Here is a 13,716-nt window from a genome sequence, read left to right as displayed (position 1 = left end):
AGAAACAGACTCACAGACTGAGAGAACAAACTTAAGGTTACTAAAGGGGAAAGGTGGGGGAGGGGCAGAATAAATTAGAAGTTTGAGATTTACATGTACACACTACTATATTTAAAATAGATAACCAACAAGGACTTATTGTATAACACAGGGTACTATGCTCAATACTCTGTAGTAGCCTCAATGGGAAAAGAATTTGAAAAAGGATACATGTATAACTGAATTACTTTGCTGAACACCTGAAACTAACACATTGTTAATCAATTATACTCCAATATAAAATAAAATGAAGAAAAAAATGGATTAAAGACTTGAACTTAAGACCTGAAACCATAAAACTCCTAGAAGAAAGCATAAGTGGTAATTTCCTTGACAGTGGTCTTGGCAATTATTTTTTTGGATTTCACACTAAAAGCAAAGGCAATAAAAGCAAAAATAAACAAGTGGACTACATCAAACCAAAAGCTTCTGCATAGCAAAGGAAACCATCAACAAAACAAAAAGGAAACCTACCAAATGGGAGAAGATACTTGCAAATCATATACCTGATAAGGGGTTAGTATTCAAAATCTATAAAGACCTCATACAACTCAGCAGCAAAAAATAATCTAATGAAAAAATGAACAAAGCTCTGAATAGACACCTTCCCAAAGAAGACATACAAGTGGTCAACAGAGACATGAAAAGGTACTCAATGTCAGTGATCACGAGGGAAATGCAAATCAAAAACTACAATGAGATACCACCTCACACCTGTGAGAATGCCTGTCATCAAAGAGATCAGAAATAACCAGTGTTGGTAAGGCTGTGGAGAAAAGGGAACCCCTGTGCATCACTGGTGGGAATGTAAACTGGTGCGACCACTATGGAAAACAGTTATCGAAGTTCCTCAAGAAACTAAAAATAGGACTACCACATGATCCAGCAATTCTACTTCTAGATATTTATCTGAACAGAATGAAAATACTCAAGGAGATATTTGCACCCCCATGTTCACTGTAGCATTATTTACAATGGCCAAGATAAGAAATGACGTGTGTCCATCAATAGATGAATGGATAAAGGGGCAAAAATGCATATATAATGGAATATTATTCAGCCATTAAAAAGAAGAAAATCTTGCTATTTGCAACAACATGGGTGGGCCCTGAAGGTATGCTGAGTGAAACAGGTCAGAAAGAGAGAAAAAATAAGGTGAATACTGTACAAACTTCAACTAGTAACTCCTGGGGATGTAATGTACAGCATGGTGGCTTTAGTAAATAATACTGCATTGCATATTTGGAAGTTGCTGAGAAGAGTACACCTTGAAAGTTCTCATCACAGGAACAGAAAGGTTTTATAACTATGAATGGTGACAGATGTTAACTAAACTTATTGTGATCAGCTCACAATATAAACAAATAGCAAATCAATTATACACCTGAAACTAATATGTCCATTATACCTCAATTTAAAAAAACCACTTAATGTCCATCTAAGAGGGGACTCCCGGTAGCCCTCCTTCAGGAGGCCATGTACTAACTGGGGAGTCTGAGGGAGCCTCCCCATCCTGAGAACCAGGGAGGAGGCCAGATAAGGGACGGCTGGGTCTTCCCCAGGCTGGTCTGGGGAGTTGGCCTTTGCAGGTGGTGGGGGTGGGTCAGAGTCCCGCAGAAGTGTTTAGTAGAATCAAGGCTGGAGACCTAAGGCTCCCCACCCTTGCTGCCACCCAAGCAGCTGGGCTTCTGTTTTCTCTCCTGGAGTTTGTGTTGGTTTCCTTTGCGGAAAAGGACAGGCAGCCTAGGAGAGCATGAACCCCTCCCCTCCCCGCCAGCTCCCAAGCTTGGCACATGCACTGCCTGGACAGGGTTCTTCCTCCCCTCACCCAGTCCTTCTGACTTTTGTTTCTCAGGCCTCACCTGAGAAAAAGAAAGATGGTCCTCTTGGACTCGGCTCTGTGGTTGTTGGGGGCCTGGCGTTCCAGGTGTGGCCTGAGGGCCTCCAGCAGTCCTGGGTGCAGCTTCTCAGCCTCGTCTAAAATGAACAGGGTCTGGCGACAGTGCTCCTGCGTCTTCCTGATCTTGTCCGTCAGCTCCTCCTGCACAGAATACGGGGAGCTGCTGGGGAGCAGTGGGAGGCACCTCCCGGCCCTGAGGGCCCTAGTGAGGCACTGGTTTTCCCAGGGTGTCTACAATGGATCACCTGGAGCTGGTTTCCACCACAGAACCACCAATCTAAACCTCTGGGGATGGAGCCAGGGCATCCTCTTTAACAAGCCTCCCAGGTGATTCTCCTGCACCCTGAGATTTAAAAGCCAACTAGTGGAGCCAGCCTGGGGAAAGGGCCTTGGGAAATGGCCCCAGCCCTACTTCCTCCCCTCCAGGATGAGGTTCCATCCCAGAACTAACTGCTAACTCACCCTCCCCAGGGGTAGCAGTCAGGCTCACACAGGGATAACAGGTAGAAATAGGCTCAGGTGCCCAGAGGCAGCCCTGTCTTGAACTCCCAGGAGCAGAGCACCCACCACCTTCTTCCCTGAGATCTCAGCCCAGCCTGGTGCCTGAGGGACCCAACTCAAAACTGGGATTCCGCACCCCGGCAGGATAGTAAGCCCTGGACGAAAAGATGCTGCTCTGCAGGGTTCCCCAGGAGAACAGGGCCGGCTCCTGCCCCAGGGAGAGGTGTTTTTTTTTAAATTAATTAATCTTTAATTGAAGGATAATTGATTTACAGTATTGTGTTGGTTTCTACCAAACATGAATTAGCCATAGGTTTACCCACGTCCCTGCCCACTTGAACATCCCTCTCACCTCCCTCCCCAAGGGAGAGGTGTTTGAGCAGAGCCCACAGTCTCCATCTACCTCTAGCCTTCCTGGTTTTTTACTTCAGCCCCATCTCCCCAGTGTGTGGGTATGAGAGTGTGAATGTGTCGATTTCCACAGTGGGGAAGCTGAGAGTCACAGGTGTTCTACTGAAAAGCCAGCTAGCTCTTTCTTGGGAGGCCTGACCAGCAGCCTGCCCTGCCAGGCCACACTGAAACTGCCATGGCAATCTGTCCTCAAAGTTACATAATCTTCCCAGGTTAACACACTCCAAATACAGAAACTAAAAGCCAAAGATACACACAGTCACCTCTGTCAGGCTGCAGAGGGGTTTGGTCATTGCATGGCTAACATGTCTGAATGAACAAAACCCAAAATAGCAGAGCAGCAGAAACTTTTTGTATGTGATGAGTCCACCTGTTGGCACGAAATGAGTACTTTTGGGAAGCCATGGAAAAACCACTTATGAGAAGCCTCTTTAAAAAAAATTGTGGAATGCAACTTTCTGTCCAGTATAAATTATAAAGACATTAAAGAGCGCAGGGGAACAGCTTGAAGGAAGTACACCAAAATGCTAACTGGTTGTGTCCGTGTGGGGAGATTACGATAAAGTTTTTGCATGCTCTGTTTCACACTTCCTGAGGCATTTCCACTACTTCTGTTGACAAATTAAACACATGGATTCTCTGGTTAAGCTCAGGCCCTCTTGGGCCTCACCTGCTGAGTAGCTGTCTCTGAGGGTAACAGGTTTCACTGCATTGTCTGCCCCCACCCTGCTGTCCTCCGACCTCCACACCGAGGGCTTGCTTCAGCCTCCCTCCCAGCACACAGGCCTGTGTCTCGGCTGCTCCGCCGGCCCAAGCCCTCATCCTAGCTCCTCAGCACAGCCGGCCTCACCTCATACAGGTCCACATTCTTGGGGTGAGGGAAGTGCAACGTAGAGATGAACACCTTGACACAGTCGCTCCTCAGCCCGTCCTGGTACAGGTTTTCCGCCAGCATCCGCGCCACGAAGTTCTTGCCTGTGCCAGACCAGCCGTGGAACGACAGAGCCAGGGCCTTGTCCGGCCGGGGCTTCTCTAAGTAGTCCCTCACCGCCGTCAGGACCAGCTCCCGGGCTAGGTGCTGGCCGTGCAGGCGCACGCGCAGGTCCGCCTTGAGGCCTAGGGGTGGGGAAGAGGCCACGCTGAGCAGGGACACACAGATGCATCCCCCCCCAGGCTTGGTGATGGCTGAGAGACTGAGCACCGCTGACCATCTCTGAGGTGGGAGCCATCCTGTCTGGGGACTCCACAATAAGAAGCCACTGGGCAGACCTTGCAGTAGAAGAGATTCAGTGCTATTTTCTGAAGAGTTTGAGAAATCCACATTGATTTCACCCTTTCTGAAGGTTCTGAAGACACCCCCCTAGCAGGGTTGCAGAGTCCTGTCTGGAGGAGGAACCCAGCCCCCGACTACCATGAAGTTGCTCCTGCCTGGAAGTTTCAGGACCCCCTAAATATTTTATGGAGACCCCCTTATTTTATTCATTTCAATTTAATTCAGCCAACACCTACTGAAGCAGCTACTGTGGGCAAAGCCCTCTGCCAAGGCCTTCCTTTCAGCCATGAGGGTGCAGGGTATGGGAGGTATGGTGGAGACAGGGAGGGTCTCTACCACGCTGCCGGCTATGGGCAGGCTGAGGCTGGGGCCCTATGCCTTGGCATTCCCCTGAATTGCCTCCTCCCCCCCGATTCCTGGCCCTGAGGGCCACGTGAGGTCTAACCTGTGAAGTTGTTGATGATCTTGCAGTCCCCTCTGTCGCAGCAGTCCCAGAAGCTGCAGGACCACGTGCTCAAGATATCCAGGTACTGCTGGCCCAGCAGGGCAAGGCTCCAGCCTGGAAGAGGAGGAGCTGTGAGACAGGAATGGAGCCCAGGGCCCAGGGCGGGCTGAACACTGCCTCCCTTCAAGCCACCAGAGCGGTTCTTCCGTCCTCTCTCCAGAACCGCTCCCCCCCGCCCCACCCCCTGGCTCTGCCCTGGGCCTTCCTCTCACTGCACCTGGGAGTGGGCTCAGGTGGCCTCTCCAGGATGAGGAAGCAGATGGCCTTGCTATAGATGCAGCTCTCGTTGCAGCAAAAGCTCAGTTTACTCAACAATAAATCTTGTTTTGTGCCAAAGGGTTAGTTACCCAGGCCCTGCCTGCAAGGAGTTTGCGGTCTCCGAGGAGACAAACAGTAACTGGTGATTGCCATGCTTCCCACTTGCTCTGGATTGCAGAATCATCTGATCACGGCCAACCCCAAGTGTCTCGATTCTTTTGCTGCGGTTCAGTCCCTAAGTTGTGACCCCATGGACAGTAGCCAGGCAGACTCCATTCTTCTGTCAGATGTCAATTTGAATATACTGAACATTGGCAAAAACTAAACAAAAACCATTCACTGGAAATGTAGAACTTTTAGGGACTTCCCTGGTAGTCCAGTGGTTAAGACTCTGTACTTTCAATGCAGGGAGCATAGGATGGATCCCTGGTTGGGGAACTAAGATCCCTCACGTCTGGAGGCCCTGTTCTCCTCTCCACCCCCCAAAAAAAGAACTTTTAATTTAAATGAAAGATGTTTCTAGCACTACTGCAGGATTATCACTACAGAACCTAGAGTTAACGACGTCCACTGCAAGGAGTCTCAGAGACCACCAGGGCCAGAACATTGATGTGACAACCCTGCCTCAATTTATCAGTGACAGAGAATAAATCAGAACTCAGGTCTGGGGGACTCGTAGCCCAGCTTCGGCTTCTGTAAGCAGCAGAGGAGGAGGACAAGGTACTTGGGGGGAGTGCCCAACTGGGGATTTTCCTTAAAGTCATCAAGAATGTGGGCAAGAGCAGCTCCTTGGAATAATGGCAGGGCAGTTTCGGAGACAGGAGGGAAGTGTAAGCCGTGTCTGGAGGAGCCAGGAACGGGCGAGGAGTGCAGCCAGGACCGCTCGTCTGCATAAGGACGCAGCGCCAGCTGCTGTGATGAGGGTTCCTGGTTCCGAAGAGGCTGCCCTGCTCTTAGCTCGGCCTAAAGGCTGGGCGGAACAGCAGAGCCGGCGGCTAAGGCGCTCGTCTGGTGATCGCGACGGCCCAGGACAGGCGCGAGGCTCTGAACGCCGCGGCCGGATCCCAGCGGGCCTCGCGCATCCCTCCCTCCCGCTCCCGCCCTCCTGAGCCTGAGGGTCTTACCTGGGGGCCGCGCCGACGCCTCCTCATCCTCCCCACAGCCCTCAGGCCACACGCGGCAGCTGAAGAGAGCCCAGTAGCGTCTGGAGAGCGCGCCGGCCGCCCTCAGTCGCTCCCGCAGGCCCTGGAAGGCCAGCCAAGCCCTGGCCGAGCCCGCCTCCTCGGTCCCCTCCCTCGGCCTCGCCTGGCCGCCGTGTCCCCATGCACTCGGGGGCGGCAGCAGCAGCGACAGAAGCAGGAGCCAGAGCAGACGCTCTGTGCCCCCAAGCATGGCCAGGCCGGCAGCAGGCCTCCACCGCTGGGCCTTCCCGGCCCTTTTCAGGGTCCGGGCCTGAAGGCGGGCGCCCGTACTTCCGAGGCCCGGGTTGGCCGGGGATTGGTGTTGCCATGGGAACTGCAGGCGGGCCGAGCTTGTCTCCCAGGTGACCCAGGGCGAGACCGGTTGCGGCAGGAACAGAAACCAAGTGGTTCTTGAGACTGCAACCCGAGGCCACTTGCAGGCGCCGCCTAGCCGACTGGGGCCTCGCTGCCAGGCAGCAGTCTATTCTGGGTGATCGTGGTTGCAAAGAAGTTGAAGCCAGGCCTTGAAATGGCCACTGTCAATCACCTAGTTACTTTCGTTCGGCTCCGGTGGCCCACCTGAGGGCTACGAAGTACGGGCTCCCACTGGTGCCCTGTCCCGTGTCTGCAGATCAACTTCCTGCCAACCTGTTAAATGAAACCGGGCAACCGTCTCACCGAGAGCTTGAGTTAGCCAGGGGAAGTCAGCCCTGGGCCTGGCTTCGCTACAAAGGGAAATGAAACAGAGCAGCAAGCAATCAGCAGGTTTCCACAGCTGGAGAAGGTAATGGGCTCCAAACTGGAGATACTTCCATTTTGGAAACTCCCCGAGAGTCATGGAAAAACCACGAGGTCTCATGTCAATGTAATCACAGCCTGTTGAAAACAAGCTAGACTGAGTACTGAATGCACTTTCTGGGCCTAAATTTGCAACTTTGAAATGCTGTGACTGAACAGCTTCTCAAGACACCGCTGGCATTAGACCTCTGGGCCTCTTTCCTGGGCCTCTCTTCTCCGTAACATGAGCATGTAACAAGCTTGCTAGATTTCCCAAGTACTTACTGCATTTTTTTCAAAGATCACCTGAGTTATTGAAGCCACTGACCTAAGAGCCATCTTGTCCTAGGAAAAAACTGGTGAATTCATGCTGATAAAATGACTAGTATTTACCCTGATTTCTTAAAAAATAATAATAATTCAAATTTTAAGACTGTGGAAATAATTCTCTACTGGTAACTTTCATGGAGGGTTAACTGATAATATTTGAGATTCGATTTTGAGTTTGCATTTCACAGTATAAATAAAGCAGGTCTCTTGGAAGTTCTTGGACAATTTGATTTCAAGACATCTTTTTCCTAAAAGACTCAACGTTTTTTTTCAACCAAAGTCAGTCTCAGGTAGAAACAATGAATCCAAACACCAGTTGTAGGTAAGCCTCTATTTTCAGTAAATTTGCTATTTCATTCTCAGTGCTTGGAGACCCCTGATTGTAAAGCTAGGAGCAATATCTCATGGATGATGGAGACATCTAGTGGCTCTTGTGAAAACTACAGGCATCTGTGTTTCCTTAGCAAGTAAACAATCCTACTCTAGAATAGTCCAAGAACCATTGGCTTTGGCACTGCCCTGAAGCTTGTTAGAAATGCAAACTCAGGCCCCAAACCTACTCAATCAGAATATGCATTTTAGCAAACACTTTCAAAGAGCAAATGGGCACATAACACCTTTACTGAGGTCATCTGGATGGAACCTAGCTTTGCAATAGACAACCTCTCCACCTGCTGCAGGCCATCAAGAGCAATACCTGCCTTGAAAACAATCTTTACAACTGTTAACTTCATTCTCTTATTTCCTGGGACTTATAAAGCAGCTTATCTTACAAAACTCACCCATGCTAAATCAGTGGTTATGACCATACTTGTCTCTATTTTATAAAATGAGAGCTGCTAAAAATCATTTTTATAAGAAATACACTGGGTAAAAATAAGCCCATAATATTAATAGAACCACTCCTTCGCTACTCCCAGCTGCCTTTTTAGGCTTCCATACTGGTCTTTCTGGAATGCTTGAGAAGAAAACTAAGCCTGAAATCTCACCTAGAAAAGGATCGTATAAGGTGAGTCAGTAAGGAGCATGTTCTAGGCTTCAGCCTCCCTTTTGTATTCAAGCACAAGTGACTAAAACTGGCACAAACAAAAATGCTACAAATCAAGTCAAAATCTTGAGAACTCTACTCAGTTGTCTGGTTGAGGTTTATGATGTTGCATTTCCATTGCAAAATTTAGAAGTCTGGTGTCCCAAGAATCACTATCAGGACCTGGTCTTGTCTTCCAGGCCTCTATGGTAATGTGCTGACAAGTTCTTCGGGATTAATAATTCTTTAAAGAAGCTGCAAGAATGGAGTTAAGTATTAAATAAAAAGCACCTAAGAGTTATCCTACTGAAAATCTTGGTTCTGTCACAACCTAATAGGCAACTTCTGAAGGCTGAGAAGTGTAAAGAGAAGAAGTAAAGTGTAATAAGAAGTGTAAAGGTCTTATCTGTCGTTGATTCTGTGAAACAACCCCTGTGGAAGTTTATGCAGATGCAGAAGATGTAATCTTCTGTCCCCTAACAAAAATGGAAATCTGAATTGAAAACGATATACCCTGAACCAGCAAGTGGGGTGGGGGGATAATAAGAGGAAAACATGATACGCTGGTACTTATTAAAATCTTTATTCATTGTCTTTTTTTTTCAGAATTGAAACCCATAGAACACATTAGAAATTTAGGTGCATATCTGTCTTGTTTGATGTCTTACCAAGCACAACCTCTATTTGTGCAAGAGCTCTGAGAGGAAATCCTTGGCAGATTAGAACCGAGGGTCGTGGTTCTTAACACCTCTCTCTTAAGCAAATAAATTACTTCCTGGTAAATTATTCCCAGATTCCCCCCCTAAACATTTTGTATTTTTGAGTAACACCTTAGTTCCTTAAAAACCTGTGGCAGTATAGTATCCAGCCCCCACCTTTTCAACCCAGACTTGAGGAGTGGAAGGGAGGAAAACTGGCCCTCCCCTGCTGTATAGCAGTCTTACGAGGCGGGTCTATCTGCCTCGGGCACCGGCCCTGGCTAGCACAGTAGGTGTTTCCTGAATGGTTGGTCTTTATGTCACTTAGGTTCACGCTCAGAGACTGAGAACCTTTTACTAGCTTCAGGTTCTTCAGCAACATAAGTCAGTGTTTCCCTGTGTGAAAATAAATATTTTCTTGTTAGAATACATATATGACTATATACATACATATACCTTGACTCATGTTTCCTGAAGCCCAAGCTCACAAAACGACAGATGCTGTTTACCACCATTTGAGGTGTGGTCATGGACTGGTCAAATGAGAATATGGAAGCTGTGGAGAAGAGAGGGTGAAGGAACACGGTGGATACGAGGGGAAGGCCAAAAGCCTCTTTTTTTTTTTTTTTTAAAAGAAAAGATGGATTTCTTTGGAAGAACATGTGGCTTTCAGGTGACACTGAAATTTTGCCATGTAGAGGATTCATCTTGCCCAAAACAGTATACAATGGATGTACCTGAATTCTCCCATTTCCTTATTACATTTCATTTCACATATTAATCCTGAGAGCAAATACAGAGAAATGCCTTATTAATATATTATTAAGCAATACTCTGAGCAAGTCAGATCCTGTCTATTAATTTGTTTTGCACAGAAAATTATTTACCCCAAACTAATAATATACCTTCATATTAAAGAAAAATTTTAGGATGAAACCTCTATACCCATATTCCCTCAAACTCTGGAATAAATATATTTAAAAAGTAGGAGGAGGAGTGCAGAAATGCTACTCAGTTCTGATTTTCTTAGTTTTATAATATTGAAATGTATCCATGTTTATCTTTAGATGTTAGCTAGGCATACCCAACTTAAGACTAACCAAAAACCCTTCCAATGACCTGTCTGATTGTAACAACCCTCAATTCTAAAAGATAAACCATAAAAAGGACAGTGTTAGAAAACTTTAAAAAACAATATGTACCTCTTTTTTGAATCAGAATATAATGTTTATGAATTTTAGGACTAAGAGCTTATGGTTGGTTTTCTCCGAGATTTACCTAAACACACTTTTCCCAGCTTAATCCAATATTGACTTAGAACATAAATTTATATTCTAAGCATCAGTTCACACCACTCTCTTAGCACAATTCTAACTTTAACCACTATACATCTGAACACTTTTTAAGATCATATTAATATAGGAGAATGAAGCAGTGTTTGGAAAAAAGAATGAGACGCTTTCAAAGCAGCCTTCCCTCCTGCATTTTTCCTCAACAGATCTTCTGCCTTCAGCATTATGAATAAAGTTCCCAAGTTTGAGAACAGTTCTTACTCATTCCACTGGGGCATACCAAAGAACAATATCACGTGTTTGAAAGAATTAGTTCAACTAACATTTACCAAGCACAGCAGCTGACTACCTTCTTACTGGCTCCCTGATGCTTTGAGGTGAGCACCATCCAAGCCCTTCTCAAGCTCAAATGTGTACTCCCTGGACGCACACAGTACACGACTTTAAAACTGAAATCAGCGCCTCTTCCTGTTAACGCTAGCTCAGTGTTTTGTGCTGACACGTCTTCTTAAATCCATTTTAAATAATAACTAAGCCCATTCTGTGTACATCTCCAAATGTACAAACTAAGTACAAAAGCATCCTAATTTCATGTTAAAGTAGTTACTGGGTACTCAGTTGACTTTCAATTTGAGAAAATTAGAGCATAAATTCTAAACCACTTTTGAAAGGGCGGTTACCTAAAATTGGTCTCCAGTGGCTGGCAGTAGATTTGTTCAACCACACTGTTTAAATATTAGTCTTTGCTTCACAGAAGTCAAAACCCAAAGAGTCCCCAGACAAAATGCAGGAGAGAAGCTTCCAGCTCTGAGGACGCACAAGTGGACTCACCAGGCCAGCTCTCCTCGCCCTATATTTTAATGCCACTGGTTACATGTCAAAATCACTTTGCCAGAACACACAACTTAGCCTGTTTTAGCAAACTGATATTTCAAAGTGCTAATAGAAGACAGAAGAACAATACTACCTCATGGGTTCAGAACCAGATTAAATGATGAAAACAGGGTATGACATAAATCAAAATCTTAAGGCTCTTCCTGGAACCACCTTAATTTTAAGGCTCAGAAGGCTTAAAATCTTTGTTTTTAGCCTTCTGCGTGGCCCAAATCACTAGACAGGTCCAGCCACCAGCAGGATGTGAACTATTAGCTACAGGAGTAAGCTGGCTTTTCTCCAAGAAAGGCACAAATAGGATTGCCAGTCTCTCGGGAACAACAGCTTTAACAACTAAATACCTTGAAGACAAAAGTGAAAATTCATTTTGGAAATCAGGATGGCAGAGATCGCAGGCAACCGGACTCTTACCCAAGATGTTATCTTCAGTTTGCTTTGTTAATCTGCAAAGGATTTGCCTGTTTGGGGCAAAAAAGAAAGTAAACCTCCATAACAGAATTGTGCTTGGGTTGTAACAGCAGGTTCTCTACAGACAATTTTTTTGGGTTAATTTGGACATAACCATGAGAATGCAAATCTTACTTAGGTACAAGTCATGCTTGCTTTTATATATGTTAAGAACTTAAATACAGGGGAACCTGTTTTTCACTAATTCAATCACTTCCTTGATTCTGGTTCTACCAAGCAGGTCTCTCTCTCTCTCTCCTTCCCTCCTTTAAGAATCATCAAAAGCACTACCACCTTCTTACTTAAAAGCCCAAACATCCTTCCTGCTTTTGTCCTTCCTTCTAATTCTACCTTAACAGCATAGTCCCTACTACTTTGGCTCAACAGAATGCCAGGTTCCTTGCTGCCACTCCCCAGGAAGCAGTAAAATCCCCAATTTGACTAATCCTGGAAAAAAGGACTCGAGACTGCAAAGTGTTTTTGGAAGATCCACAAGTGTGGAGAAAGGACTATAAGGATGAACTCCAAATACACACTCCAGAACCAACCCCAGCATTAACCTAGTTGAATGTCACACCTCTCTTCCATCCTTTGGCATGAGAAATTAAGACTGACCAACTGTGCTGCCCACTGCTAGGATGGGCAAACGCCGAGGAAGTCTGAAGGTGGTTCAGCAGGTACGGTTCCATGGTCTGAAGCTTGTAAGTCTTTGCTTTAGCTTCTACCACAGCAAACACCAAAGAAATCCAAGGCCACCCTATCCCCTATTACCAGAACACGCTGCTGGCCATTTCCAATCCATCTCATACCATCTGGAATTGATTGTGCTGTTTCTCTATCTTTGTAAAAAGCAGTTTCACTTATTTTGTGGAGAACTACAAGTGCGAGAGAGGCATCCTGTCTTCCACCAACACAGTGTCCATCCCAAACTGGTCAGTGCACTGCTTGACGGTGGCCAGGACGCTCAGGAGCCGCTGCTCCACAGCGTCCAGGTGTGGGTCAGAGAGCACTGGGGAGATGGGGTCGTGGGCCATGGCGGACTTTAAGGCAGACTTCAGCACACCATTCTTCAAGGAGTTCAGTCTGTTCCAGGTGGACACACGAATGCTGGGAGAAATAAGTTTTAGAACAGGTTACATAAAGCCTCTCACTGTCAAATGGAGACTGAAGCCTGCTTGACAGACAAATGTAAAGAAGTAATTATGTAAAATATCTCAACTAGAAAAGCCATTTCTGTTCTAGAAGCAGCTCTACATTATGAGTGACATTACCACATTTTGATATTTCCTTCTTAGTAACTAATAAGAGATACACACAATATTTACACATGTTCACTGCAGTGCTCTTTTTAACAGGAAAAATGTGAATCTGAATGTCTGAGAACTGAGAAATAGTTAAATAAACTATGGTTCATCCATTCAATGAAAAACCATGCAGCCATTTAAAGCAGTTACGAAAATTCAGTGGCATGAGGAAATGCCCATATAATATTGAATCAGGGGGGAAAGTTGGAAGGAAACTGTTTTACTCCAAATCTGTGGGGAAAGAAAATGTGTGTATAAGCACACACACAAACATACACACACAGTTAGAATGAAGTACTAGAGTGTTAACAGAAGGTATCTTTACATTTTAGCAAGTAATTTAAATTTCCTTTTTATGTTTCTGAATTAAAAATTCTAGCATTAATCTTACAAAGAGAAAAAGTTTAAGGGTATCTATTTTTTTAAATTATTTTTTGCCTAAAGCGGATCTTTTGTTTATCTGAGAAGAAAAGTACGAACTCCCCTGTAGGTAATGCAAGAACTACTAGGCATGCATTAAGGCCTGACTCTGCATGAGGTCGGCAGCCTGTTCTGCAGCCATCTGAACAGGAAGAAAATAAGGATCTTTGGCTAAAGCATGGAAGGGATGGACAAGCACACAGGCAGTGTGGTTTTCCAATTCTGAAAAATATGAGTGCCTAGAGCATCAGAATTTCTCCTGCGTGACAAAAGTATCACTTGACTTCCTTTCACCTCCAAATCCACTTTTCATGTATGCCCTGCTCTTGTGGACAGACGTCCTCTAATTATCTCTTCTCTTAGGCTTTCTCAGTATAGGATGCTGGAGGGAGATGCTTCTGGCTGCTGTACAGGCCAGGAGTGTTCAGGGAAGGTCATCCAATGAAGCTCTTCCCTGGC

General features: G+C 45.8%; 2 protein-coding genes across 3 annotated transcripts in view; both read right to left on the bottom strand.

The window, feature by feature from the left end:
* Positions 1-6,358, bottom strand: part of TOR3A (torsin family 3 member A) — a 28,016-nt gene extending 21,658 nt beyond the window's left edge. Inside the window, exons 1-4 of the mRNA XM_027565446.1 lie at positions 6,012-6,358; positions 4,570-4,683; positions 3,702-3,967; positions 1,902-2,080 (exon numbers count right to left, since the gene is read on the bottom strand). Of these exons, the coding sequence (XP_027421247.1) occupies positions 1,902-2,080; positions 3,702-3,967; positions 4,570-4,683; positions 6,012-6,279 (827 nt within the window). The 5' untranslated portion in view covers positions 6,280-6,358. The remainder of the gene's footprint in view (positions 1-1,901; positions 2,081-3,701; positions 3,968-4,569; positions 4,684-6,011) is intronic.
* A 2,410-nt stretch (positions 6,359-8,768) lies between these two features.
* The window catches only part of FAM20B (FAM20B, glycosaminoglycan xylosylkinase), a 45,070-nt gene continuing 40,122 nt past the window's right edge, over positions 8,769-13,716 (bottom strand). For both annotated transcript variants that reach the window (XM_027565444.1, XM_027565445.1), the window contains one exon: positions 8,769-12,640. In XM_027565444.1, the coding sequence (XP_027421245.1) occupies positions 12,409-12,640 (232 nt within the window). In that variant the 3' untranslated portion in view covers positions 8,769-12,408. The remainder of the gene's footprint in view (positions 12,641-13,716) is intronic.

The sequence above is a fragment of the Bos indicus x Bos taurus genome, chromosome 16, assembly GCF_003369695.1.
Source record: "Bos indicus x Bos taurus breed Angus x Brahman F1 hybrid chromosome 16, Bos_hybrid_MaternalHap_v2.0, whole genome shotgun sequence".
Classification (NCBI taxonomy): Eukaryota; Metazoa; Chordata; class Mammalia; order Artiodactyla; family Bovidae; genus Bos; species Bos indicus x Bos taurus.
Note: the sequence above shows the minus strand (reverse complement) of the source record. Positions and strands in the feature narration are given on the sequence as shown.